At 45.2% G+C, this 25043-nt stretch overlaps 2 protein-coding genes across 11 annotated transcripts in view; one reads left to right on the top strand and one right to left on the bottom strand.

Moving 5' to 3' along the window:
- The window catches only part of PFKM (phosphofructokinase, muscle), a 52849-nt gene extending 40405 nt beyond the window's left edge, over positions 1–12444 (top strand). For all 9 annotated transcript variants that reach the window (XM_037514146.2, XM_054696318.1, XM_054696317.1 and 6 more), the window contains 19 exons: positions 1300–1489; positions 1709–1874; positions 2523–2567; positions 3020–3128; positions 3237–3332; positions 3551–3643; positions 4218–4343; positions 5478–5542; positions 5974–6037; positions 6778–6927; positions 7369–7439; positions 7774–7861; positions 7945–8097; positions 8538–8702; positions 9757–9818; positions 10038–10149; positions 11420–11519; positions 11599–11704; positions 11918–12444. In XM_037514146.2, coding sequence (XP_037370043.1) covers positions 1300–1489; positions 1709–1874; positions 2523–2567; positions 3020–3128; positions 3237–3332; positions 3551–3643; positions 4218–4343; positions 5478–5542; positions 5974–6037; positions 6778–6927; positions 7369–7439; positions 7774–7861; positions 7945–8097; positions 8538–8702; positions 9757–9818; positions 10038–10149; positions 11420–11519; positions 11599–11704; positions 11918–12062 — 2106 coding nt within the window. In that variant the 3' untranslated portion in view covers positions 12063–12444. The remainder of the gene's footprint in view (positions 1–1299; positions 1490–1708; positions 1875–2522; positions 2568–3019; positions 3129–3236; positions 3333–3550; positions 3644–4217; positions 4344–5477; positions 5543–5973; positions 6038–6777; positions 6928–7368; positions 7440–7773; positions 7862–7944; positions 8098–8537; positions 8703–9756; positions 9819–10037; positions 10150–11419; positions 11520–11598; positions 11705–11917) is intronic.
- Positions 12445–13464: 1020 nt separating this feature from the next.
- Positions 13465–25043, bottom strand: part of ASB8 (ankyrin repeat and SOCS box containing 8) — a 28810-nt gene continuing 17231 nt past the window's right edge. Inside the window, exons 2-6 of one of the 2 annotated variants that reach the window (XM_037514154.2) lie at positions 22641–22961; positions 22294–22548; positions 19184–19347; positions 17679–17783; positions 13465–15335 (exon numbers count right to left, since the gene is read on the bottom strand). In XM_037514154.2, the coding sequence (XP_037370051.1) occupies positions 14703–15335; positions 17679–17783; positions 19184–19312 (867 nt within the window). In that variant the 5' untranslated portion in view covers positions 19313–19347; positions 22294–22548; positions 22641–22961 and the 3' untranslated portion in view covers positions 13465–14702. The remainder of the gene's footprint in view (positions 15336–17678; positions 17784–19183; positions 19348–22293; positions 22549–22640; positions 22962–25043) is intronic. The other variant, XM_037514155.2, reaches the window with a different exon arrangement.

Below are 25043 nucleotides of genomic sequence, written 5' to 3'. Positions count from 1 at the left end.
TTTGTCTTGTCCTTGTCTCATACCACTCTGGTTTGGGTTCATGGTTTCCCAGATTCCTTGTCATGTGGTTTAATGGAAAGGAATTCAGTGACAAGTGAGGGGCTGTGTTTGCCCTTCGCGCTTTGCATTTGCAAACATCCTACTAGTTTCCTGGGGCAGCATAGGCTGGGGGGTGAGATCACAGGACAGTTTGCTCTTTATAGAAAGGTCACAGGCACGACGTGGGGAACTGGCATGATAGCAAGTCCTGCTCTGGGCTCAGAGAGATGGTCTGGTCCTGAAAATAACCTTACTGGAGAGCCAAAAGGAGAGCTGAATCCTGCCAGTGTGCATGTGATGGTGATGAGGCAAACTGAAATCACACTGTTTAAGAGAGGAAAAGACCAAGAGAATCTTTCAGAAAAAAACAAAGATTACCCCCATTATATCCCAACCCTTTTTGCTACTTTATATACCCATTTTTTGACTTATTGAAAGGTCTGCAAATTATATTTGTGTCCCTATTCTTTGTCTTCCCTAAAAATTCATGGGAAGAAATAAAAAATACAGGGCTTAGTGGATAGTCCCTATAGGCAGTGGTGCCTGAGACAGTGTTCTGAGAATAAGCCAAGATCAGAATTTTCTATCAACACCCCCAAAGTCATGGATGCCAGGAGTTTCTATGACCACTGAAAACCCTAAATATACTTACCTCACTTGCGGTGTCTATGAGCCCCTGGGAATTTCAGCCTTTCTGTGCCTAGAGCCATTTTGCCTGTAAACACCTGGCTATGTAGCTCTTCCACTAGCACCATCGATCCCAAGGAGCAAAGGAAGAAGGATTGGCAATGCCTGCTTACCATTAGAAATTGCCCTGTGTTAGAGAAGGAAACATTACTACCGAGCACTTGGGAATGAACTCCTGGTAATAGTTTAGACATAGTCCAGCAATGTCAGTTCACACGGGAGACTTTCTAAAGAGTGAAGTCACTTTTCTTCCTATACTTTCAAGATATGAAAGACAGATTATTTCAAAAGCATATAGACATGTTTGCATTCCTTGTTCTCACTGAGGATAATCACTTTCATGGCAAAGCCTTCAATAAAATGAGTTGATATTAGCAAAATAGAGGAACACTCTGATATCTAAGTCAGCTTCCCAACAACTGACTCTTCAGCATGTCAGGGAACTAACTTCCTAGGGATCCATTTACGTGGTTATGTGAACCTTTCACAATGTTGAAACAGGGAAATTCTTAGCTGTTGAACCCAAGTTTGACTGTGTCAATTGAGGAGTTGACTTCTACCTCTTCCCAAAAGGGAGGCACAGTGATTGGAAGTGCCCGGTGCAAGGACTTTCGGGAGCGAGAGGGAAGACTTCGTGCTGCCCAAAACTTGGTGAAGCGTGGGATTACCAATCTGTGTGTTATTGGGGGTGATGGCAGTCTCACTGGGGCTGACACCTTCCGCTCTGAGTGGAGTGGCTTGTTGAGTGACCTCCAGAAATCTGGTAAGACATTGTTCTCATCAGTATTGTGTATCTGCACACACACTCCCCTTATCCCCCATTGGAGAAAATCATTGTCCAGGCACAAGTAGACAGCCTTTGCCCTCCTTCTGACATTGGTCACAATTCCCATTAGCTACAGTTCCTTCTCTCTCCAGTAATCTGCCCTTTAGGAGTGCCAGGTACCTCACCCAGGGGCTTCTGGTTTGCTTCCCATGTTAGGTAAGATCACAGCTGAGGAGGCCAAGAAATCCAGCTACCTGAACATCGTGGGCCTGGTGGGCTCCATTGACAATGACTTTTGCGGCACTGATATGACCATTGGTACTGACTCTGCCCTGCACCGGATCATAGAGATTGTAGATGCTATCACCACCACTGCTCAGAGGTGAGGGGGCTGGGGGAGGACAGTGGCAGTTGGGACAGGCTAGAGGGCTGGGGGCTGGATAAGATTAAACTGTTTGAGCTCTGGTGACCAGTTTTCAAGCCAGGATATGATTTTTAGGTAAGAATTATCCCTAAAGCAGTGAGATTACACTTTCTGGGTGCTATAAGATATGCTTCTTGCCTCTGTCTGGCCAGTGTCCAAACTTGTAGCTGTGGGGTTTTAATATCTTGGGGTCTCCTAAATTATTGGTGTCTGAATCGAAATAAATCCAGGGAATCCCACACCTAACCTACCCTTCGCAACCTAATTATAGAGATTAGTGAGAACACCCTTTCCCTGCTCAGAGGTCAGGGCACTTGGAGAAGGCAGCTTTGGAAAACGGCGTGTGGGAGGGTGACAGTTCACCTCAAAGTAGTCCTCAAGGGTTTTGGGTTAGTATAGTTCTCTCCTCTTCACTTCTTTCCCCGTTTACTGTTATCAGGCATAGGAAAAGCACCCTAAAGCTCTTCCTGGTCTTTCAGGAACCTCACTAGAAGGCCTAGCATAACTGCATCTCCCAAAGAGATTACATGGCCTTGGTGTGAGTGACGGCTTGATCCTGGCCCTGGGGACACTTGGACTGTGTAACCCTATGTCTCTTTCTTTCAGCCACCAGAGGACATTTGTGCTAGAAGTGATGGGCCGGCACTGTGGGTAAGATCCCCATCTCGACTCATTATTTTCTGGATCCACAGTAGCCCTTTCTTCCTCTCCAGAGATCCTCCTCCCCAGAGAGATCTCTCAGATCTGGCAGCAGATCTGGGGGTGTATATGCTCTTCTTGGTGTGGCTCTCTTTCCCAGTCTCTACTCCACCTCCCTGTGCACCTGGATGTGCACATGTGAATGTGTGTGTGCGTGCACAGGCACACGTGCCATGTGAAAGCATAAGATGCTGCGCCCAAATTGGAAACCATGTGGCAGATGAGAAGGTACTTTTGTTGGAGAGGCTCATACTGAGAAGCTGTCTTCATGGTGCTCTTAGCTTCATTGGGTTCTCAGTGGAGAAACCAATGGATTCGCAGACCTTTCACCAGCCAGGACTAGGTGATCTTGTTGGGTGTGGGTGAGGCTATTTGTCCAGTGATACTTCTGGGTCTCATTTCAGCTACCTGGCCCTTGTTACCTCTCTTTCCTGTGGGGCTGACTGGGTTTTTATTCCTGAATGTCCACCAGATGATGACTGGGAGGAACATCTTTGTCGCCGGCTCAGTGAGGTATTTGCACTTCATTTTGCCCTAAAAAATCCTCACCCTGTTCTAATGATTCATTTCCCATCCATCAATTTTATTCCACCAATCATTTTTCTTTTTGTTCTTGATCAGACAAGGACACGTGGCTCTCGTCTCAACATCATCATTGTGGCTGAGGGTGCCATTGACAAGAATGGGAAACCAATCACCTCAGAAGACATCAAGAATGTTAGTATGAGTGAAGCCGGAGGGGCCTTCACTACCATACCCAACTTTGGCCCCTTCCCTATTGATTTCTTCCCTTAGTCCTTCTGCACATCTCTTCCCAGGTTTCCTTCCCCCTGGTTTTCTCCTTTCCAGGAATCATTACCAGAGGCTAAGTCATCCTTTTTTTCTCTTCTTGACTCTATGTATCCCTCTCTCTGTCCCTTTCTTGGTCCCTTCAGCTGGTGGTGAAACGTCTGGGATATGATACCCGGGTCACCGTCTTAGGGCATGTGCAGCGGGGTGGAACCCCATCAGCCTTTGACCGAATCCTGGTAAGTCACAGGGTTCATGGCCCTCACACCTGAGAACCCTCAGGTTGTTGTCCTGTGGCAGGACTGCCACTCACCAGGACAGGGGCTTAACCCCATTGGCCATGCCTCCCACCATTAGTCTCTTGGTTGCCATGACCCTTGACCCTATTCCATATACTCAAGAGTTCTCTTCTATTACAAAAAATAATAGGAAACTATATGCTTCTCTGATGATGACACCAGGTATCTTAGAGATTTATGCATTAGTGAAATTATGAGGCTCTAACCTTAGTGTGAATCCACTTACCCAACTTTCAGTGGAAGAGAAAGACAATCCTTCCTTGTTTTGTCAATAAGAAGGGCATTTATTAAGCCAAAGTAATCCTTTGTCCTCTGATGGCAAGAGGACAAAATGTCATCAAAATTTAGATGAAGTCTGGGTAGGGAAGTAAAATCCATAAGTTCTTGGCTGCAGTCCTTAAGTGTGGAACTCAACCCTGTGATTTGGAAAGGGCCTTGAGTGCACTGGGTCTTCAAGCCAGGCTGAGACAGGGAGACCTTAACCAGACTATCTTTCCTCCCTGGTCCCCTACAGGGCAGCAGGATGGGTGTAGAAGCAGTGATGGCACTTTTGGAGGGGACCCCAGACACCCCAGCCTGTGTAGTGAGCCTCTCTGGTAACCAGGCTGTGCGCCTGCCCCTCATGGAATGTGTACAGGTGGTGAGTACTGACCACAGCCCACCACCCCAACAACCCTGAGTACCTATTACTTGAGCTGGAGTTTATAGGGAATGAGACCAACTTCCAGGGCCACTGAAAGGGCCACCGACTTCCACCCAGGAGCAGTTGGAAAGGCTGCGTGGTGTAGTCAGAGGCATGTGGGGAGAGAACAGTGGCCTTTGTACAGGAGCTGTACCCTCTCTCTGAGCCTCATTTTCCTCATCTGTAGCATGAGAGACTATATCCTACCTAGTATTGAGAACCAATTTCTCCAGATATGTGACCTTAAAACCTTTCCTCATGTCTTTATTGGATGAGAAATGCAATCTCTCTCCAAACTCTCTAGGAGCAGGGGAGCATTATTAAGGTCTGACTGAGAAACTTGTATCTCTTTGATTTCTATCTTGAACAACATGGTAAAACCAATATGAGGTTACTAATACCCACCATGGGGATTGTTATAAGGGTTGGAGAAAATATAGTTAAAGTGTCTGGTGCAGTCTGGAAAATATCCACTGTTCACGCAACTGTGGCTCTTATTCTGGAGCAGTCACTCTTCCAGACGTTCATAGAATGAACATAGTGGCTGGGAGCTCAGGTACTGGCCTGATTCTCAGGGCTGGTCTGAGTGATTCTTAGGGCTGGCTCCCCACCCACTGGACTGCTTCTTTCTCAAACTTGGGAGTCTATGACCTACATACAGCCCAGACAAGTTCCAGCCTTGCCTGGAAGTTTGTCTTCAAACTCTGGAAATTCCAGTGCTAAGGCACTGACTCACAGAGCAGAAGTCAATGGTCAGAAAGCACATGTCAGAGATCAGCCCTTCTTCCTAACTGGTTATCTGCAGGATCTTCTTCATTTACTCACTAGTTTAGAGATGACTTTGAGGCTGGTCATCTTCAGTGGAATGGGGGGAGATGCTGTTCCTCCACTGTGCCCACATTTTAATAAATAGAGCATTAAATAGCTCTTTCTTTTGCTACACATTACTCAGAAAATTAAGGAAAAACTATTAGTTCTGTGACAGTTTAGGGACATGGAAAAGATGGGCTGCAGAGATGGGCAAAGTATCATGAACATTCATCTGTGAAAACCCCTGCATGAAGTTGTGACTGTGCTCTGTCTCTCTTTCAGACCAAAGATGTGACCAAGGCCATGGATGAGAAGAAATTTGATGAAGCCATGAAGTTGAGAGGCCGGTGAGGAACTGGCCAGAAGCCTTTAGCTACAGAAATTAGATATTGAAATCACGTGAAAAGTCTACACAGCTTCAGACCCAAAATTTGAGCTTTTGACCCTTTTCTTATTATCTCTGCAACCATTTCTTCCCCCAAAGAATTAACTGTGAGGTGACCAGGAGCTATATGCCCCCAAGGATGCCTTCTGTGGCATCTACCCTTTATAATCTCTTATTTCTGTGTGTGGCAGCTAGTTACATGTTTCTCTAGGGAAGGGGCATTCTCTTGTGCCTGATGAATTAGTGACCCATTTTGTAGTGACTGCCCCATTCTTGCTGTGCCCCAGTTATTTCCTTAGAAGTTTGCCATCTGGAACATCACACTGGGAACAGAGCTTCAGACCAGGGTCCCTTGGTTGATGGCCATGCAGAATGACTTTGTACTTTTTACAGGAGTTTCATGAACAACTGGGAAGTGTACAAGCTTCTGGCTCATGTCAGGCCCCCAGTATCTAAGGTACTGGCAATTTACTCTTTCCCCTTGACCTTTTCCTAGCTTTTTCTAGCTTTATGAAGTGCTTCTCCTAATCCATATGACCTACTGGCCTTGTCAACTTCTTTCCCCCAGTGTAATCTTCAGTGCTGAGTTGCTGACCCTAAGATACTTATCTTATTCTCATTGTGCCCTGAAGGTCTCCAGTCTCTTAGATCTCTAACCTAAGACCCACATCTAATGCAGGGTTGACAAGATAGCATGCAAGGAATGACAAAGGCAGCTTATGTGTCATTTTCTCTGTGCAGATATCGGAGTAACAACATCTGAATATGTTTAAGCTACTTCTTCCATCAGAAGGGTGGTTTACAATATTAGTGTACATCAAAATCAGTTGGGTTGCTTACTAAACATGCAGATTTTTGGGTCCCTCCTTCAAATCTGGAGTAGGGGCCAGGAATGTGCTCCCTGGATGAATCCTGATATGCATGGTCCAAGGGTCGCACTTCAGGAAGGCTGCTTTGGAAGGTCTCGTCTTCATTATGTAGTAATAGCTGGGATCAGGGACAGCAGCTTGGGTTATTGATTTGTGATAGAGAATTTTGCTTCTGTAGTATGAGGGGCCCCAGCTGCACTGGCATGCCCTCAGAGAGGGGTGTGTGTTGTCAGAGGCAGATGTCCTGATCTAAGGACCATAAGGGACTCAGCTTCTTTTACTTTCTACGTCCTGTGTTTCCCCTGCTTCCTCTCTGCTTTCTTTATAGACTGGTTTGCACACAGTGGCTGTGATGAATGTGGGGGCCCCGGCCGCAGGAATGAATGCTGCTGTTCGCTCCACTGTGAGGATTGGCCTCATCCAGGGCAACCGAGTGCTGGTCGTGCATGATGGCTTCGAGGGTCTGGCCAAGGGTCAGGTATGGGGATGGGAAGGCAGGAGGCACTGCCCTGAGGTTCAGGGAGTAGTCGTGTGAAGATATGTATAGCAGGGGTGACTTTTCCATTCTTTTTCCTAGCCCTGCTCCTCACTGCCTTTCTCTCCTCTCTCAGGTTGAAGCAGAAGTAGATATTTGATGTTTGGGCAGTAGCAATAGACAAGCACCACTGAAATTAACCCTTTGCAACATGCTCTATTTAATTCTCTATCCTAAAACTTTGCACGATGCCTGGTACCTACTCAAGTAGGTGATTGAGAAATACAAATGGAAGAAGTTACCCAAGGAGGGAAAAGCTAGTCCCCAGTGTTCTTCGCTCAATAGGGGGTTTCTGCTGGGGTGGAACCCAGGAGGTCATGCCAGTCACACATTGGTCTGCTGGAGCGTCAGCCACATGCTGACCTGTATGACTTTTCCCTTCAGATTGAGGAGGCTGGTTGGAGCTACGTCGGGGGCTGGACTGGCCAAGGTGGTTCTAAACTTGGGACTAAAAGGCAAGTGGCATATCAGGAGTACCTTCCCAGAACCATCCTTTAAATGTCCCTTAACTGTTGGCATCAGTTCATTAGGTCAGGGAGAGCTTCGTGTGGGTTCTCTACCCCCAAGCTTATAGTGGCTCCTGTAAGGTAGACATGCCTGTCTGAACATCTTTTAGCAACTCTGGCAACTTAAGGGCCCCGTGTGTGGCCTTGGGCAGCAGTAAGAGCTGGACTAGGGACTGGGACACATGTCCAGAAATGATCAAGTGCCTTTTAGCTCTGACTTTTCTCTCCCTTAATTTTTATGTCACTCCCCCAAATTCGTTACCTTGGTGCTCCCGTTAATTAGGACACTGCCCAAGAAGAGCTTTGAACAGATCAGTGCTAACATTACAAAGTTTAACATTCAGGGCCTTATCATCATCGGAGGCTTTGAGGTGAGTGCCCCTACCATTTTTTCCTCTCTTGCTCCCACCTTCCTGTACCCGCCCTCACACCTGCCCCTGCCGGTCTCTTCCAGGCTTACACGGGGGGCCTGGAGCTGATGGAGGGCAGGAAGCAGTTCGACGAGCTCTGTATCCCCTTTGTGGTCATTCCTGCTACGGTCTCCAACAACGTCCCTGGCTCAGACTTCAGCATCGGGGCGGACACAGCACTGAACACGATTTGCACGGTGAGGTCCGCCCCCACCCTTGCCCCCCCCCCGCTGCTGCGCCTTCTTGTCTGGGTCAAGTGTGGCTAGAAGGGGAACTCCTTTTTTTATACCAACCAAGTGACATCGTTTGAATAATGCTTCTTTACAGGTATTTACACAGACCTGTGGAGCCATACATACAATATTCCTTCTCACTGCACTAGTCCTCTAACCTAGAAATGCATCCATACTCTGCACACCAAGTGTTTTTTCCATTCTAAGGTCACACAGCCTCATTTCCCTACTTTTGAACAATAGAAAAAAGAGCGACCATGTGGTTGACAAATGTGCCTGCTGTCCCTGAAGGCAAGAACCTGCTGGCCTGGGGAGACGATAGTCCCAGAGCTGGGTCGTGCAGGGGCAGAGACAGGAATCAGACCCATGGCCTAGCTTTCTAATTATGACCTGCTGTTTTGCAGACCTGTGACCGCATCAAGCAGTCAGCGGCAGGCACCAAGCGCCGGGTGTTTATCATCGAGACCATGGGCGGCTACTGCGGCTACCTGGCCACCATGGCAGGGCTGGCAGCGGGGGCTGATGCTGCCTACATTTTTGAGGAGCCCTTTACCATCCGAGACCTGCAGGTAAACAGCAGCACAGAGCCTGCTAGGTAGCTCTCTCCCACCCCAATCTATCCCTCATGTCACAATGTCCCCTTGAATTGTGAGAGCTCAAGAGGAAGCGGAGCTGACTGGTGTGGAGCTGGCAGGAGCACCAGGCAGGCCTCCAGTGCCACATGCGGCCTTGCTGCCTGTGGTTATGGCTCTCGTTCTGAAGGGCGGAACGCTGCTTAGCTCTTTACATGTGTGTTTTGCAATTTATCTTCACAACACACATGGGAGGGAGATATTATCTCTGTTATTACAGATGAGAAAGTGTTAGCAAGGTTCAAATACTTTTCTAGACTCATAAGTGAGTAGGTGGTTTAACTGATTGAGAAAGCTGATGACTTTTCGACTAGATCAGCCTCCCCTCCAGATTTCCCTTGTTACCAAAGCATATTCTTTTTGTACCATTTTTGATAGGGCTACCTTTGCACCTCTGGGGTGGAGCTCTGACTCTTATTTCACAGATGGACCATATGCTTCTGATTTCCCAAGATCCCAGTTCTCTGGAGGAAAAAGAGCCAGAAAGTATAGGGGGACAGGCTAAGGGAACTCTGTAATATAAGAACCTAGCCAAACCCTGCCAAGACTGGAGGTTGGGAGGCGTCTTCCTTTACCCCCAGCTCAAAGCCCAAAGGAAGAAACTGGATCCTCCCAGGTAAATCACTGCTGTATAAACAAACCTCCTGTTTAAAGATGAGCACTGAAGGCAGAGTCGGACCCTGAGGGAAGGGGAACCAGAAACCTCTGGAAAGGGAATCTGGGAGGGGGTAGAAAGGTGCTGAAAACTGAGTTACCCCAACAGTCTCTGACTTACTTTCTTCCAGTTCTGTCTGTCTTTGTTGAAGTGAGACAGAATTTCTGAACTGAGCTTCTTAAACGGATTATGCACAGTTCAGAGCCTGCACTAGACACAACTCTCTTTCTGTGCTCCTCTCCCTCCTAGGGGAATCTGGTTGGGTAGAAGAGCTCTCTGCTTTAACCAACCTTATCTATGCCCAGGTAGGCTTAGGATTTACTGTTTTCTTTTCAGGCAAATGTTGAACATCTGGTGCAAAAGATGAAAACAACTGTGAAAAGGGGTTTGGTGTTAAGGTACCTCCTCCGTGGTTTGTTCCTAAACAAAGGGAAATAATAGTCAGGCTTCCCCCACAGCATGCATCCATGCTAACCCTGGGGAATCTATGGAGACAGTGGGGGGGACCTGAACTATGGGAGGAAACTGGAAAGGAAAGAACAAAGCCTATAAGGTAGAGAGAGGGTGGAGGGATGGGGAGACAACTGGAGCCACAGACTTTTCGCCTCTGCCTGCAGGAATGAGAAGTGCAATGAGAACTATACCACCGACTTCATTTTCAACCTGTACTCTGAGGAGGGAAAGGGCATCTTCGACAGCAGGAAGAACGTGCTTGGCCACATGCAGCAGGTAGAGAAGACACCCCAATCATGCCCTTCATTCGATTCCATAACCCTCCCAAAGCCCTTGTGGCTCCCACTGGCCTCTGGCTGTGCAGTTAGTGCTACCTTAAAGATTATGTGATCTGTCGTCTCATTTAGGCCAGGGTTTTTCAGTCTTGGCACTGTTCCTTGGGGCTGCACAGTTTGGGTTGTGGTGACTGTTCTGTGCATTTGCAGGATGGTGTAGCAGCATTCCTGGACTCCATTACAGGCCAGTAGCACCTCCCTTCGGAGTTAAAACAACTAAAATAATGTCTGTAGACATTGCTAAATGTACTTTTGGGGGCGCAATTGTCTTCAGTTGAAAACTGCTGATTCAGATGAAGAGACAGAGAGGAGAAATAATTTTCTCAGGTCCGCTTACCAAGCTTGGATAAAACCCAGAGTGTACCTACCCCAGTGCCCTTCCCACTGCACCATGCTGCCTTACACAGGGACATGTTGAATGAGTGTAGGCACCTTGCTGGCCTTGGGCTCCATCTCCATTTACAGGTTTCCAGGGGACACCCACATTCAATCTTTCTGCCCCCCTCATCTTTCCCCAGCCACAATAGGCATCCCTCACAGATGCACCAGTGGTCTGAGGCCTCCCCTATTCCAAACATCCCTAGCTGATGCCTCTTAAGCACTAGCCCTTGACCTTTATCTCCTCACATGAATTCCAAATACCTCAGTTTGACGAGCTTATCAGCCCTTGCAAGAATGGGGTACTTTTGGATAAAGGATGAGGGCCTGTTTTCTGGTTTTCCTTCCTTCTCACTTTCCCATCTACTTTCTCTTACTTTGGAGAAACCTGCACAATGTTTTATATTATTCAGCAGTGCTACAAAGGCACCTAGATTGGGTCACAGGAATACTTTGTGTCACTAGTGATGGTGACTGACAAGAGCTGGTTAGGTTGAAGAGGGGCAAGGAGTTGCCCTAGCAGCCACTATGACTAGATGTAAGTGGACAGGGTCTGGCAGCTACCAGTTGGGAGAGTCAGTCATGAGATCACTCGCCCCTTTACCTAATTAGGGTTCTTTTCTATCTGACCAATAGCCAGGAATGCTGAGTAGGCTCAGCTGGTTCCCAGCACATTTCAGGATTTCAGGATTTCCTTTTATAATTAGACTTCTGGATTCCCGTTTCTAGTTATAAACCCAGGGCCCATTCTTTCCTTTTTCTCTGTGTACTCAGATATCTCTGTCACTTCTTTAAAGTCCTCCTCTCTCTAATTTTTGTGATCCTTTTTCCAGGGTGGGAGCCCAACCCCATTTGACAGAAATTTTGCCACTAAGATGGGTGCCAAAGCTATGAACTGGATGTCCGGGAAAATCAAAGAGAGCTACCGTAACGGTAGGTGGGGTAAGACGGTGAGCTCCCTCTGTAGGTGCTGGTTCCCCAGTGCCGAAGCTGACTGAGTACCTTGTTGCAGGACGGATCTTTGCCAATACCCCAGACTCTGGCTGTGTCCTGGGGATGCGTAAGAGGGCCCTGGTTTTTCAACCTGTGACTGAGTTGAAGGACCAGACAGATTTTGAGTGAGTACATCTTCCAAGAGCAATTCCTTCCCTGGTAGTTTCAAGATCTACTCTTCCCAACCTGTTCATTGTCTTTAGTCCTTTTGGTTTAGGAGTAACACATCTTGTCTTACCTATTTCAGATCAGATGTGCATGTTCTAAATCTAGCCCATTAGCCTCTGGTAGTTGATTGGAGAGCTAAAAGATGAAATCATCACCTCATTCCTTTTTAGGCATCGCATCCCCAAGGAACAGTGGTGGCTGAAGCTGAGGCCCATCCTCAAAATTCTAGCCAAGTATGAGATTGACTTGGACACCTCAGAGCATGCCCACCTGGAGCACATCAGTCGGAAGCGGTCTGGAGAAGCTCCTGTCTAAACCTCTTTGGAGCCAGGGGGAATGGTCTGATTACAGTCAACTTACCTGCTGACAGATTTAAGTCCATCTATTCTCAAGTGTTTTAGCTCTTTTTTCATTTGGTTTCCTTTTCTTCTGTAACTGTGGCCATGATCAACTCTGGCAGGGGGCAAATTAGAAGCTCCTTTTGTTAGAATTTGTGGTGACTTCTACCCCAGCTTCATCTTGTCACACAAGGCTGGGCTCCTCTAGTGTTACTGCTACATTTCAGTTACTCGGTTAAAATTTTCCTAAAAGTAAGCTTTATTTATTTCTTTGTGATAACCAAGTCTCCATTCCCCTACAACTTTCACTACAGTGGCAAAAAAAAAATAACTACACTAATAAATGCCAACTGGTCACTAATAAATGCCACTGCTTCTGGTTCTGTTATCGTCTTCACGGTGGAATGTAATACTGTCAGCCCAGAGCCCTAGACTCTGCCCAGGGAGAAGACTTGGGAAATGCAGCCATGTGATCACCCTGTGTACTTCGCTCTACCTCTTGCATTAGTTTCTGTAGCATCTCTTGGCTTTGTACATGGGGTCCTAGAATGTAGTCCTGGGGTCCTCCTCCACTCTGGTTTCCCTATGTTTAAAGTCGTGTTTTATCTCTTGATCATATGCCCACTAGTCAGTTGCTTTTTTCCCCACTCATTCCACAATCTCTACTGCTCTGACATTCAAGGGTTTTTCCTTCCCGAATGACAGCCAGAGTCTTATTTGTGGGGAGATGTACATTTGAAAACCTGGGACAGAAGACACTCCCAGTCCTGGACCTGGTTTGGTAGGTAGGTTGAAATGCTGCTTTGAAGAGTTGCCACTTATTTAGCTCAATTTGTTTTCTGTTTTGTAATTTTCTCATTAGCTAAGTACCCATAATGGAGCTGGTCCTGAGGACTGGGACTACAGACTGTACCTCAAATTGACAGAATGGTGCCCGCAAATGCTAGGTTTAAGATTAGCCTCTAGTAACGAGATTCTCACTCTTGATACAGGCACATGCATTTCTCCGAACCTACACAGTTCTTCACTTGCTTGATGAAGCAGGAAGGCTTCTTTTACAGGGTGGAGGAGGGGATTGTCTTGAATACATTGCTTTTGCTAGTTGTTCAAGTATTACTCCTATACCCTAAAAACAGTACAAAATAGTGATGGAGAAGACTTGTCAGAGTCCAGAATTAAAGCAGCCAAATAAATGTTCTCTGAACAGTTTTATAAGGGGAAAAGAAATTAACAATGAATATCAAGCACTGTTATCATTCAATCTCCAAAACTGCCTGTGAGGGGAGGTGTGATAACCTCATTTCAAAGATGAGACACTGGGGCGCAGGTGATTAACTGTGGAAAAAGTAGGAACAGGAGAAAATGCCAAATTTAGTTTTAAAACTTTATTTCTTTTTAAGTGAGCAAAAAAATACCAACAGCCAAAGGGCAGAGGCAGACATACTTTTTCAAATTAGCATTGTCAGCAGATTCCATTTATTTTTATTTGTAGTTCCCACTCAGTTTTTAAATAAGGTTTTTCAAGTTTGCATAAAGGTCATCTAATATCACTAATAACTTCAGTGAGTTCAGGAAGTGAAAAAGAAAAGTATTCACTAAAACAGATCTTTCTTGTAGGTGGGCCATCTCAAAGGAAGCTCTCATAATGCTCCCTCCCCCTCAAACTCATTCTCTACACCTCCCCCAATGCCTTGGATAGATTAGTAAAAAGCAAAATTTCCAAAACAACAGAAAGCAATATAACTCAAAAATCTTAGCAAAGCGAACTTCCTAGGCAATAAAGGCCCTGGGTGGGGGTGAGGGAGTCCACCCAGCCCCTCCCCCACCACTACTGTAAACACCTTCATCTGCGGTGCCTGCTAAGCCCATTAGAGCAAACTGGCTTTCAAAAAAGAGAAAGACCTGCATTTAGAAGAAAAATTTCTAGGGCTTTTAGTTCTTAGGATTGCTCAGAACCTCCTACCCCTTCTTCTAAGTGGAAAGCAGCACAAGACAATCTTTCTGAAATAAAAGCGTAACCCTTTTGGGCACATCAAAGGATGCCAAGACTGCTGTTTCCTTTGAGGGTGAGAAAGGGGGACAAGCCCCTTCTGAATACCCCCTGAGGTGGCACCCAGTCCAAATCTGAATGTGCACACCATTTGAAGTGGTAATGTCTTCATCTTTGGCTCTAATTGTTAGCTAAACTTTTCTTAAGCATCTTTACAGATGAACAAAAATGTTTCTAGAGGGGTTCTTTTGAAATGTTAATCATGTCCACAAGGGAAAACCAAACACACAATCTTCAAATACTTTTCATCTTCTTAGAGAAATTTAGTTGCTATTAACTTTTTCCCTAAGAAGGAGGGTGAGGGTGAGGCCTCCTCTTTTGTAGAGTGCAATATAGAAAACCAAGTAAACCATACACAGAAAACGAAAACAAAACGAGGGATTATTTTTGTTTGGTTACTTGGTTTGGGGAGGTGAGATGGTGTGAAGGTTACTGTTGTGACATGTTGCCTCAAACATAAGCCACAAAACAGGAACAACTGCTTTTCTGGTCTTCCAAGACAAAGACAGTACCAAGGGAAACCTCACCTAGAGTTGCCTGCCTGATGGTGCAGTTGTCTCCTCCAGGCTACTCTACAAGTAACAGGTATTCTTTCAGAGACGCTGGTAGTGGCAGGCCCTTCACTGCGTCTGGCAGATACTGAAGTCCCAGGCTCCGGCGCACAGCATAGCGAGACAGTGTTTTTAGAGTCCCTGGGGCTGAGCACAGAATAGTCAGCTTTTCGCACAGCTGCTGGTCTCTGGCCACTTCTCGTGGCATGGTACCATTTTTCCTTAGTTCAAAGTGTCCAACTGCTCTGTGGAGGAGCTCAAAACAAGAGTCCTCTTTCTCTGTTCCGAGTCCCCTGACTAGCAGAGCCACCAGGCGGGAGATGGGTGTCTGGCCTTTTAGGTTGATGACTCTCACCTCTGCACCATAATCCAGAAGAATGCTGACACTCTCAAGATTGCCCTTCATGGCAGCCCAGCTGAGTGGGGTATCATTGTTGTAATCCAGGGCATTTACAGAGGCCCCACTCTCTAGAAGGGCCCGCACACACTCAGCATTATTCTTAAAGGCTGCCCAGTGAAGTGGGGTGTCTCGGTTGCCATCCAGTGCATTGGGGTTTGCACCATACTCCAACAGGACCTCCACACAAGACTCATCTTTCTCAGCTGCATAGTGGAGGGCTGTTCGGTTGTAACCATCCAGGGCATTCACCTGTAATGAGGGAGGGGCTAGATTACAGCTAGACAGACTTCTGAGAAGAAGATTCGTGGGCAAAGCACCTTACCTGTGTTTCTCCACTACCTTTGCTATGTATGCTCTGCATAAGAGGGTTAACAAGCAATCCCCAGGGAGTCTTGGTGATCAACTTGGAAATAGCATAGGTACTCTGAAGCAAGTAAGAAAAGAACTGTCCCAAACAAGCAACACTAGTATGGACATTGATTAGCTGGCCTACATTATTTAGACTTTTGCTTCTAAGTTCTTATTTACTATCCACTAGAATCCCTAGTGTAAGGAATAAAGAAAGAGAAGATGAAATTTAAGTCCCCATAACCACCCTGAAAGGCATTTATTGGAAAGAAGTTTGAATATACAGCCAGAGTAAAGGTTTTAAATTATTGTATTTATTCCAACTCTACACTGTGGCTAGTGGCAGCCAGACAGAAAAAATAATGAGCCAAAGTTCTGCTCATGTAGATTTGCTGAATTCTTTAACTATACAGTAAAGCTCAATTTTCAGCTTTACTGTATCCAAGTCAGGCCCTTGCAAAAATATGCTGTTGGTTCACAAGACAACTTGGATGAAGGCATGTGAAAGAAAAAGCACATGTTTTCCAATGCTGGATAAGCAGCTGGCTTGCTAAAAAGCATCACATCATTTATGAATGCTACAAAGAGTTCAAAACCCAAATTTATAAGTAGCATATTATCTTCCCCCCATAAAATGCAATAAAGAAAAACAGATATTTAACAGAATTCAATCTTTTATTCAACTAAAAACTTTTTTTCATTCCAGGATATTTTCATTCTTATCATTGACAAAAATCACTGGCTTTCATTTCAGGGTCACTCACAAAAGTTGTAATAGATAACGGCAAGCAGAGAATAATAACACAACTGTGTGGATGAGGACACTAGGGTTACTCCTTATGACTAAGTGTGTTTGGGCCCAGCATGCTAGCTTGATGGCATGTCTGCCTAAAGTGAGTGTCTTAGCCCATGTACCTTCAAGGCTGCTAACAAATATAGTAAAAAGGCTAATTTATTTATACATCAGTGCTCCAAGCATGTTAATAACTTTGTGAGAGGGTCTCCATCTTATAGGTGGGGAAGCTGAGACAAAAGAAAGGTTAAGTAACTTGTTCAAGGTCAAACAACTGGAAGTGTCAGAACTGGAATCCAAATCCAGAAAGTCTGGCTCCAGAGTTTAATCTTTAAATCATTTATTATGCTATACTGCTTCTTGCCAACATAAATTCATCTTTTTTTTTTATTTTAAGACACTGACATTATAAAGAAAGCCAGCACAAGATACATGAAAAAGAACATAATTAGCAGAAATAGCTCAAGTAGCCTCAACATGAGGAAGGGATCACATAGTGACATTTATCTCCCAGTGACAGTGGTATTAGAAGTGCATGTATGACAGGGGTCTCAAAGTATTTAGATTTACATGTAGGGGCCTCTGCATGTACAAATCCCTGGACTGTCAAGAGGTAATGAGTGGATTAAATGGAAAGCACAATACCAGAAAGTTGGTTGGGAGAGAAAGGGAAGATAAAACTCCCTTTTCCTAGAGTAATGGACAGCTTAAGAAAGGCAAAGGAGGGCCTCCCTGGTGGCACAAGGGGTTAAGCACAGCACTGTGAAGCTATCGTAGCCTCTGCAACACGAGTTCGATCCCCGGCCAGGGAGCTACCCACATGGTACAACAGAGCTCTCCTATCTCGCCTGCTACTCCCCTCAGCAGTGTATTTTCAGTCAGTCTGCCTGTTCTGTTCCCCACTCTGCCTTTACTGAATCCTCTCATCCCTGCACCTCGGGCCTGTACCCCAGTTCTTGTATGCATAAATAAATCTTTAAAAAAAAAGAAAGGTAAAGGAATGAAATTCTTAGGATCATTTTATATATTTCTCACAACATTTTACTTTGATATTAGCTAGGCCATGAGCTAGAAAGTAGGAAGTCAGAAGCCAAAATTTTTAAGAAAATGTGAAGCTCAAGTTTTGTTTTATTATTTTTTTAAAGATTTATTTATGCATACAAGAACTGGGGTACAGGTCAGAGGTGTGTGTGGGGGGTGAGAGGATTCACCTGAAGCAGAGTGGGGTACACAATAGGCAGATCTACTGAAATATACTGCTGAGGGGAGCAGCAGGCGAGACAGGAGAGGTCTGCTGCACCATGTGGGCAGCTCCCTGGCCGGGGATCGAACAAGTGCTGCAGTGGCTGCAGAGAGCTTCATAGGTTGCATCTTAACCCCTTGTGCCATGAGGGAGGCCCTAAAGCTCAAGTTTTAATGACTCATTAATGTGACAGAGTTAAAAACATTACCTCAGCTCCTTTTTCCAGGAGTAACTCCACACAGTCAGCATCTGACACCATGCAGGCACAGTGCAGGGGCTTTAGTGTGCCGTGAGTACAGTTCACATCTGCTCCCTGTGGGCACAAGGAAACTTCAGTCAGTGTGCTTAGCTCTGGCTTACTGAGCAGGGTGAACCTCAGATAATGTGTCCAGGAGCAAGAGGGTTCTAACTCTTGACTATACCTTAAACAACTGACTAGTTCCAGCTTCTATTCCTATTAAATAATATTATCATGCTAATATCCAACACAAGAGATTACAATGAGGATGAATAAATTTCTCCACAAGGTAGTCTGCCAGATGTCATTGGACATCACTCAAGACATAACCTTATGTGCAAGAGCAGTGGGGACTGGATCAGTAGGTAGGGAAGTTAGAAAAACCACTTTCTATAGCCATCACATGCTGAAAGAGAGGAAGGCGAGTCTGCCAGAGCGAAGCCAGGAGAACTGACAAGCTCTTTTTGCTATTGAACAGTTGACCGACACAAATAGTACGGGCATCTTAATGTAATATTTTTGTTTACAAACGTCTTCAAATAGCCTCTTAGTATCAGCAGTTCTCTGCCACCTCACCCCTTCTGGTGCTTCTATTTCAAATTTGATAAAGGAGATGGAGAAAACCAAAGTCACTGAATGACTCAGCAGAAGAGCTAGAATTAGAACGTGACAGAGTTTCTACTACAAACTCCTCTGATACCACTTTTGCTTAATACAAATTAAGGCTCTATGACATTTTCTTCTGGCACAGTTATGTGGCTGTACCATATACCTCTTCAGTAGCTCAGAGCTCCGGGCTATAAATAACGATTCTCAAGTTGTTAAAGAGAATGTATGGATGTATCTATCTGGATGCATTTCCTAGAGGTCAAAGAATTACCCTATAACTTCTTTTCAACAGGCATGACATACTTAAAACAATATCAAAGACCTTCTAAGAGACTAGTCATATATAGAATTACTGAGTGCAGTGGTAAGGTATCGGATAGTTAAAGCGTTTTCTTAAGTCAAAAAATTATGCTTTTTAGGGGTTGATATTCTCTACAGAGATAAAAGGGATAGCTGTTTTCAAGAAGAAGGCAAATAATATCTCTCCGTGTAACCATCAAAACCCACAAGGATTTGAAAACTACTTCTGCTTTGCTCATAGCCCTTTCCTCCCTAGCACACAGAAGAATTTGTGCTTGCTGGATCCCATACAAACCAAGCCCACACAGACTTTCACAAAGATGATGAGAACTGGGTTATCTAGAATACATTACCTGAAGAAAAACAGCAGATACACAAAGGGAAAGGCAGAAGGGAAAAGAAGCAAAACAAAGGGAAAATATATTTTAATGATCATGTTAATACATCTTAGAAGACCATGCTCTGTGCTGAGGCAAAGCTGCAAATCTGTAATCTTATTAGGATTCCCCAGGAATGTCCCCACCTCACCTCCCAATGGACTCTCATGTACATAACAACACACTTACCCCTCTGATGAGGTCCTCTACATTGTCATGTGGGAAGGAACGAATGGCAGCGATTGTTCGGATTAAACGCTCTGAGAGAGAGTATTTGCTTTGAATGCTCTGCATAATATACCACATACTGGAACTCATCAAGGCTCAGAGTATGTTCACATGCTCCAAAGTGCCTGAAAGAAAGAAGTTTTAGGCATACTCAGTGTCACTGAGCATATCTGTCTTTAGGGTCAGGAGTTCTGGGCCTTCCCAATAATAATAGCAAATCTCAAGATCGGCGATTAACATCATTTTTTTCTTAATCATATGAAAATAAATAGCAATTATTGCTTAGGGAGCTGGGTAACTTGGGTGTAGGTGCTCTGAGTCTCAGTACCTCAGTTCTACTCTTGGTCCTAGTCTACCACGAGATTTTTCTCCTCACCCCCTCAACACCCAAAGGCCCTAATAACCCATGAAGGTATGTGTAGTTTACAAACAAGAATAGACAAGCTGGGGAATTTTTAAAGGCTGAGGAAGCCACAAAGCTTCCGCCCCTGAATTTTGTGGTCTTTGTATCACCACTACTTTTTGGCTATTTGTTACACTTGACCTTGCTCTATAATTAAGTTCATATTGCTTCACTTTTTAAATTGTAATCAATTGGAAGGCAAGGTCCACTTCTTCTGCCTTTTGCCCATATAACCAAGCTCATAGCCACAAAGTGTTGCAAAAGTAAATATTTAGTAAATATTCTTTGTTTTACTGAAGGGTATGGAAGTGATTGTTATCTGTGAGAAGGAAAAGGCTATGGAACAAATATGTCTGTTAGTAATGACCAGGCATCTGTACAATAATTTAAAATGTCTCTAGCAAAGAAAAAAAAAAATTTGAGGAAATATTCTAAAACAAGGAAGGAGGGCCTCCCTGGTGGTGCAGTAGTTAAAGTCTCAGCGCTATCGAGCTATTGCCAGTCACTGTGACATGAGTTCAATCCCAGGCCAGGGAGCTAACTCACATGGCACATCAACCTCTCCTGTCTTAATGTTATAGAGCAACCCCGATATTAAACGGGTTCCTGGCTGTGGGTCCTCACCCGCGCGCTTTAAAAGGACTTATGAATACTCTACTACAGACACACGCAAAAGGGTTAATAAAAGGTTTATTTACAAGAGAAAAAGAAATAAGGAAAATGTACAACTCAGGGAGAAAATAGGGAAATAAAGTCTTTAATGCGTCCTACCCGATCCGACGACCTGGAAACCCCAAAGTCACTCTCAGAGCTAGACGGACACCGCGAGCTGGCCGAGGGCCCCCAAAATGGAGAGCGCCCCCAAAGCCCACGTGTCTGCCTTTTGTATCCACCTGGCTGCTTAACCCCACCCTCAGGTCTCAGCCACCTTCCCTTTGGTGGCGATGGGATTTGGAGTTCCCAGTGTCTTTGGCTTTGACCTGGGGTGGGGGTGGAGTCCACAAAGCCTGTATGGAATTTGCTTTGGGGCAGCCTTTTCCCCCTAACACTGGGGTGGGGGTGGAGTCCACAAAGCCTGTATGGAATTAGCTTTGGGACTGCCTTTTCCCCCTAACATTAACTGCTGCTCCCCTCACTAGTGTATTTCAATAGATCTGCCTGCTCTGCTCCCTAATCTGTCTCTGGTGAATCCCTGCGCCTCTGGCCTATACCCCAGTTCTTGTATGCATAAATAAATAAAAAATTAATTAAAAAAATAAAACATGGAAGGGACACAAAACTATAATTACTCTGGTGTCATCTATATAAATTTTAAAGTTCACACCAATACCATTGATTGATATTGTAGGCAAATAGGCAGATTTGAGAGTACAAAAAGAACTAAAAATTTAGTAATTGGCTGTTCATGACAACTGAAAAACAGATTTGGGCAAATAAATGTTGAAATACAACATGACAGAGCTCTGGGAAGGAAGAGGAAATAACACAACACACTTAAATTTAACTATAATAAAAGTTTTGACTGATTACAAGCCATGCACTAGTTGGGAAACATTTAAAATTACAGCAAACAAGGAGTAGTATTTCTATTTAAAAAAGTATATATCAAAACTTAAGCAAAGATATTGTGCTGCAGTATCAGCCTGTCTAGGCGTAACTGTTCAGGAATCCCTGGGGGTAAACACAATGTTATTTTCAATAGTGCCTGGTGCATGAGTTTCTCAATAAATATTGTTGAACCAATGTAAAGCTTATTACTTTGAATCTTAAGAAATTTAAAAATTGCAGTAATTATATATGTGATGATTAATATGGGGAAACTCTTACTTATTTTGGTAATTCCATACTGTGTAATTTTTGCTTTTTGTAACATTATTCCCTTATGTAATAAATTCTAATTTCTATTTTTCTGATCAGTAGCCATTTATGTTTAAAATACATACAATAATTGAGAATGAAATTTTGAAACATTCAATTCATAAGTATCAATGATTCAAACTGGCTATTAGTCCCCACTTGAATGATGAATAACCTCAGACAACAGTATGCCTTCCCTAAAGACAGACAAAATGTCCGAAATTTCCTAGATAGTTTAGACTTAGCATTATGTCTTAATCTCTCCAACAGCCGCTAACCTCCTCAAACACAGGGGTTTCTTATATTTCTTTGTTGCAAGGGAAAAAAGCAGAGGAGCATTAGTTAGCGGTTGCAAGAATGGGACAGAAGGCAGAGCCTAACATGGAAGGCTTAACCGTTTCTGAACCATGAGACTGTGAAAACTCTAACCCTACGATCATCTTTGGGGCGCTTTTGACCGCCAGGCAGAATATGACCGGAGGTCCCCTGCTGCGGCCTCGCAGCTCCTGGTGAAGAGTGAAACTCGGAGCACACAGGCCACATTCACTGTCAGGAAGGGTCAAGGAAATCCGCCCGCGATCTATCTCCAGACAGCGACCCCGAGACGATCTGACTGTCAAGCGGCCTCACTCCTCTGCAGGAGCTGACGGTTCTCTCTTCCCCGTTATCTTTCACTTTGGATCCGGAGAAAACACCAACGGGCTTTCATTATGAAGTCAGAAGTACAGCGGGAGAGCGGCGGCACTCAACAGCTCGGGTGCCGACGAGGGAGGCCCTCCGCCCAGCTAGGGGCGCCCCGACCCCAGCGCACCTGCGGGGAGAGGGTTCTCGGCAGCTTCGTCCCGCAAGGCTGGGGGCGGCGGGCAAGGGCACGGAATCCTGGGACGCGCGGTGTCGCTTTCCGCATAGGTTTCCAAAAGATCGCAGCAATCCCGGTAGGTCTCCCAGTGCGGGCACTGAAAGGGGGTCGTGCAATCTGCGCCAGGGGAGCGCAGGAGAGAACCGACCCCCGCCCCGGTCCCCGCCAAGGCCGGAACGACGTCTCAGCCTCGAGAGCTCGCGGACCCTGAGTGGGGAATGGAGGGAGCGTTAGCGGGCGCGGTGTCCCGGGCTGGGGAACCTGGCTGCAGACAGGACCGCAGCGAGGGCCGCACTCACCGAACCGCTGGGCAGAGACCGGCCGGGAGAGCGGCTGTCAAGGCGTGACCCGGAAGCAGAAGTTGTCTCCGGCGGGTCCCTCTGTTTACAGGATGTGGAGAGCGGCCTGGATGGCGCCTGCGCACTGACGAGTGTCCCCGGGCGGGATGCGCCTGCGCAGTCTCGTGGGACGCCCTCGGCGCTTACCCTGGTGTGGGGGCCGGTTAAGTTCTCACCTCCGGTAGAAGCTTGGCGCGCGCGCGAAACGTGGCACTTTCGGCGGACAGCTAAGCTTGCTGACCTTCGCTGTTGAGATTTTAAGCGCGGATTCCGCCAGGAAGCCTGTTTAACGAAGAGCACCCCATAAGCTTGCTTTAAGCATCAAAACCTAATCCTGAGACTAAAGCAGAACCCACACATTTCATGTGGGGGAATGGGGAACCGAACTCAGACCCTCGCTGAGGTGTGAGGCTCTTCTGAGTTCCAAGGTGTTTGATTAGTTAAGTAAATGGAACAGTCTGATTATACCTCCATTACTTCTAAACCAGAAACCCATAGTAGGGTCCTAAGGTGTATTAAATCTCCAAACAGGGCCTCCCTGGTGGCGCAAGGGATTAAAGCACAGCACCAAGAAGCGCCACCTGTTCTGTTTCTGGCTCTGTCTCTGGTGAATACACACACACACACACACACACACACACCCCCTCTGGCCTGTACCTCAGTTCTTGAATGCATAAATAAATAAATCTTTTTAAAAAATAAAAATAAATCTCCAAACAAAGGGACAAGAGATAGATGTGTTGGTGCTGATCCAAAATGGGGGGGTGGGAGTGGGGGAGGGGTGTTCCCTTCTGTAAATCTAAGTCTTACCATCACCAATGGGGAAGATCACAGAGAAAAAAATCACACCACCTACCTGTCTTGTCCAGATCTAACCTACTTTCAGATGGTATCTCTCATACTCCCATCCCTGTGTCTAGAACTATGTGGCTCGCAATAATAATCCAGTGGTATATTTTCTCCTGAATTGCCTTGGAACCAGTTTAGCTTGAGAATTATGAGGTGAGAGGCCGAGATGTAATACATTGCATTCCATGATGCCGTGGGCCCACTCTTGCTGTCTTCCTCTTTCTGGATCCAGTAAGGTGATGCTTTGCCTCACACTATCCGTAGTTTTTGAACACAATTCACACAACTGACTGATGGAGTTGGTGGCTGCTTCTCTGGTCTTCATCTTACTGAAATGTTTAGCTCTAGTGGGTCCACTGCTTTGTCTCGGAGAATTCACTGGACCAAAGAAGAGGTTCCTGTCTGCACACAGCAAAAAATGATAGTCTAAGGACCCAGCAAGTGGAAGGGCTGCACCTGAAGTGTGCTCTCCGTACTGTGTCGTTCTTGTTATGTGCCAGTCGGGGTAGTAGAGAGACCAGAGTACAGAAGATCTAGGTTTTTGTCCTGACTCTGAGATTGATGATTATTTCATTTCTGTGGGCATCTGTTTTCTCATTTATAAAGTGAGAGGGTTGGTGAAATCTCTAAATATCCTTCTGTTTCATAAATTCTGATTCTACCTAACTCCTAAGCAAAATAAAGAAATGAATAAACAAACAAACAAATCCTACTTCGAAAGTTCTTACTCTCTAGCACAAATAAGAACAGCTTTATGGCTATCATCCTACTATATTCATAGGACCTGTGAGGGCTTAATTATAAGATGGCAAGAGCTACATAGCTCTGGTTCCACTGTTGCCTCGTCTGATGGCTACTTTCTGAAATAGTATAAAGATAACGATGATTCTCAGCTTCAATTTTTCATGTTATTTTTATTATAAAAATGTTTAAACTTATTTAAAAAAAACTAGACAGAATAGTAGCATGAACAGTTCTTATATCCATCACCTATATTTAACTCGTTAACATTTGTCAAATATTTTAAATCAAATTTTTTGTTTCTGGGCCTCCCTGGTGGCACAAGGGGTTAAGCACAGTACTGTGAAGTTATCCCAAGCGCAGCTGACCTCTCCTGTCTTGCCCACTGCTCCCCTCAGCAGTGCATTTCAGTAGATCTGCCTGTTTTGTTCCCCACTCTTTCTGGTGAATCCTCTGACCCCCCGCACCTCTGGCCTGTACCCCAGTTCTTGTATGCATAAATAAATAAATCTTTAAAAAAAAAACAAACAAAACCCTTACACCAGTAAGGCACATACCAAAAAAACTAGCAATAACAAATGTTGGTGAGGATGCGGTGAAAAAGGAATCCTCCTATATTGCTGGTGGAAGTGCAAACTGGTCCAACCACTATGGAAAGCTGGAAGTCTGGAAGTTTCTCAGTCTACTAAAAATGGAGCTACCATATGACCTGGCAATTCCACTCCTAGGGATCTACCCAAAGGACACAAAAACATTGATTTAAAAGAACACCTC

Source organism: Talpa occidentalis, unplaced genomic scaffold (genome assembly GCF_014898055.3).
Source record: "Talpa occidentalis isolate TD23 unplaced genomic scaffold, MPIMG_talOcc4v2.1 talOcc4.16, whole genome shotgun sequence".
In the NCBI taxonomy this organism is placed as follows: domain Eukaryota; kingdom Metazoa; phylum Chordata; class Mammalia; order Eulipotyphla; family Talpidae; genus Talpa; species Talpa occidentalis.
The sequence above is the reverse complement of the archived record's forward strand: the minus strand, read 5'-3'. Positions and strand labels throughout refer to the sequence as shown.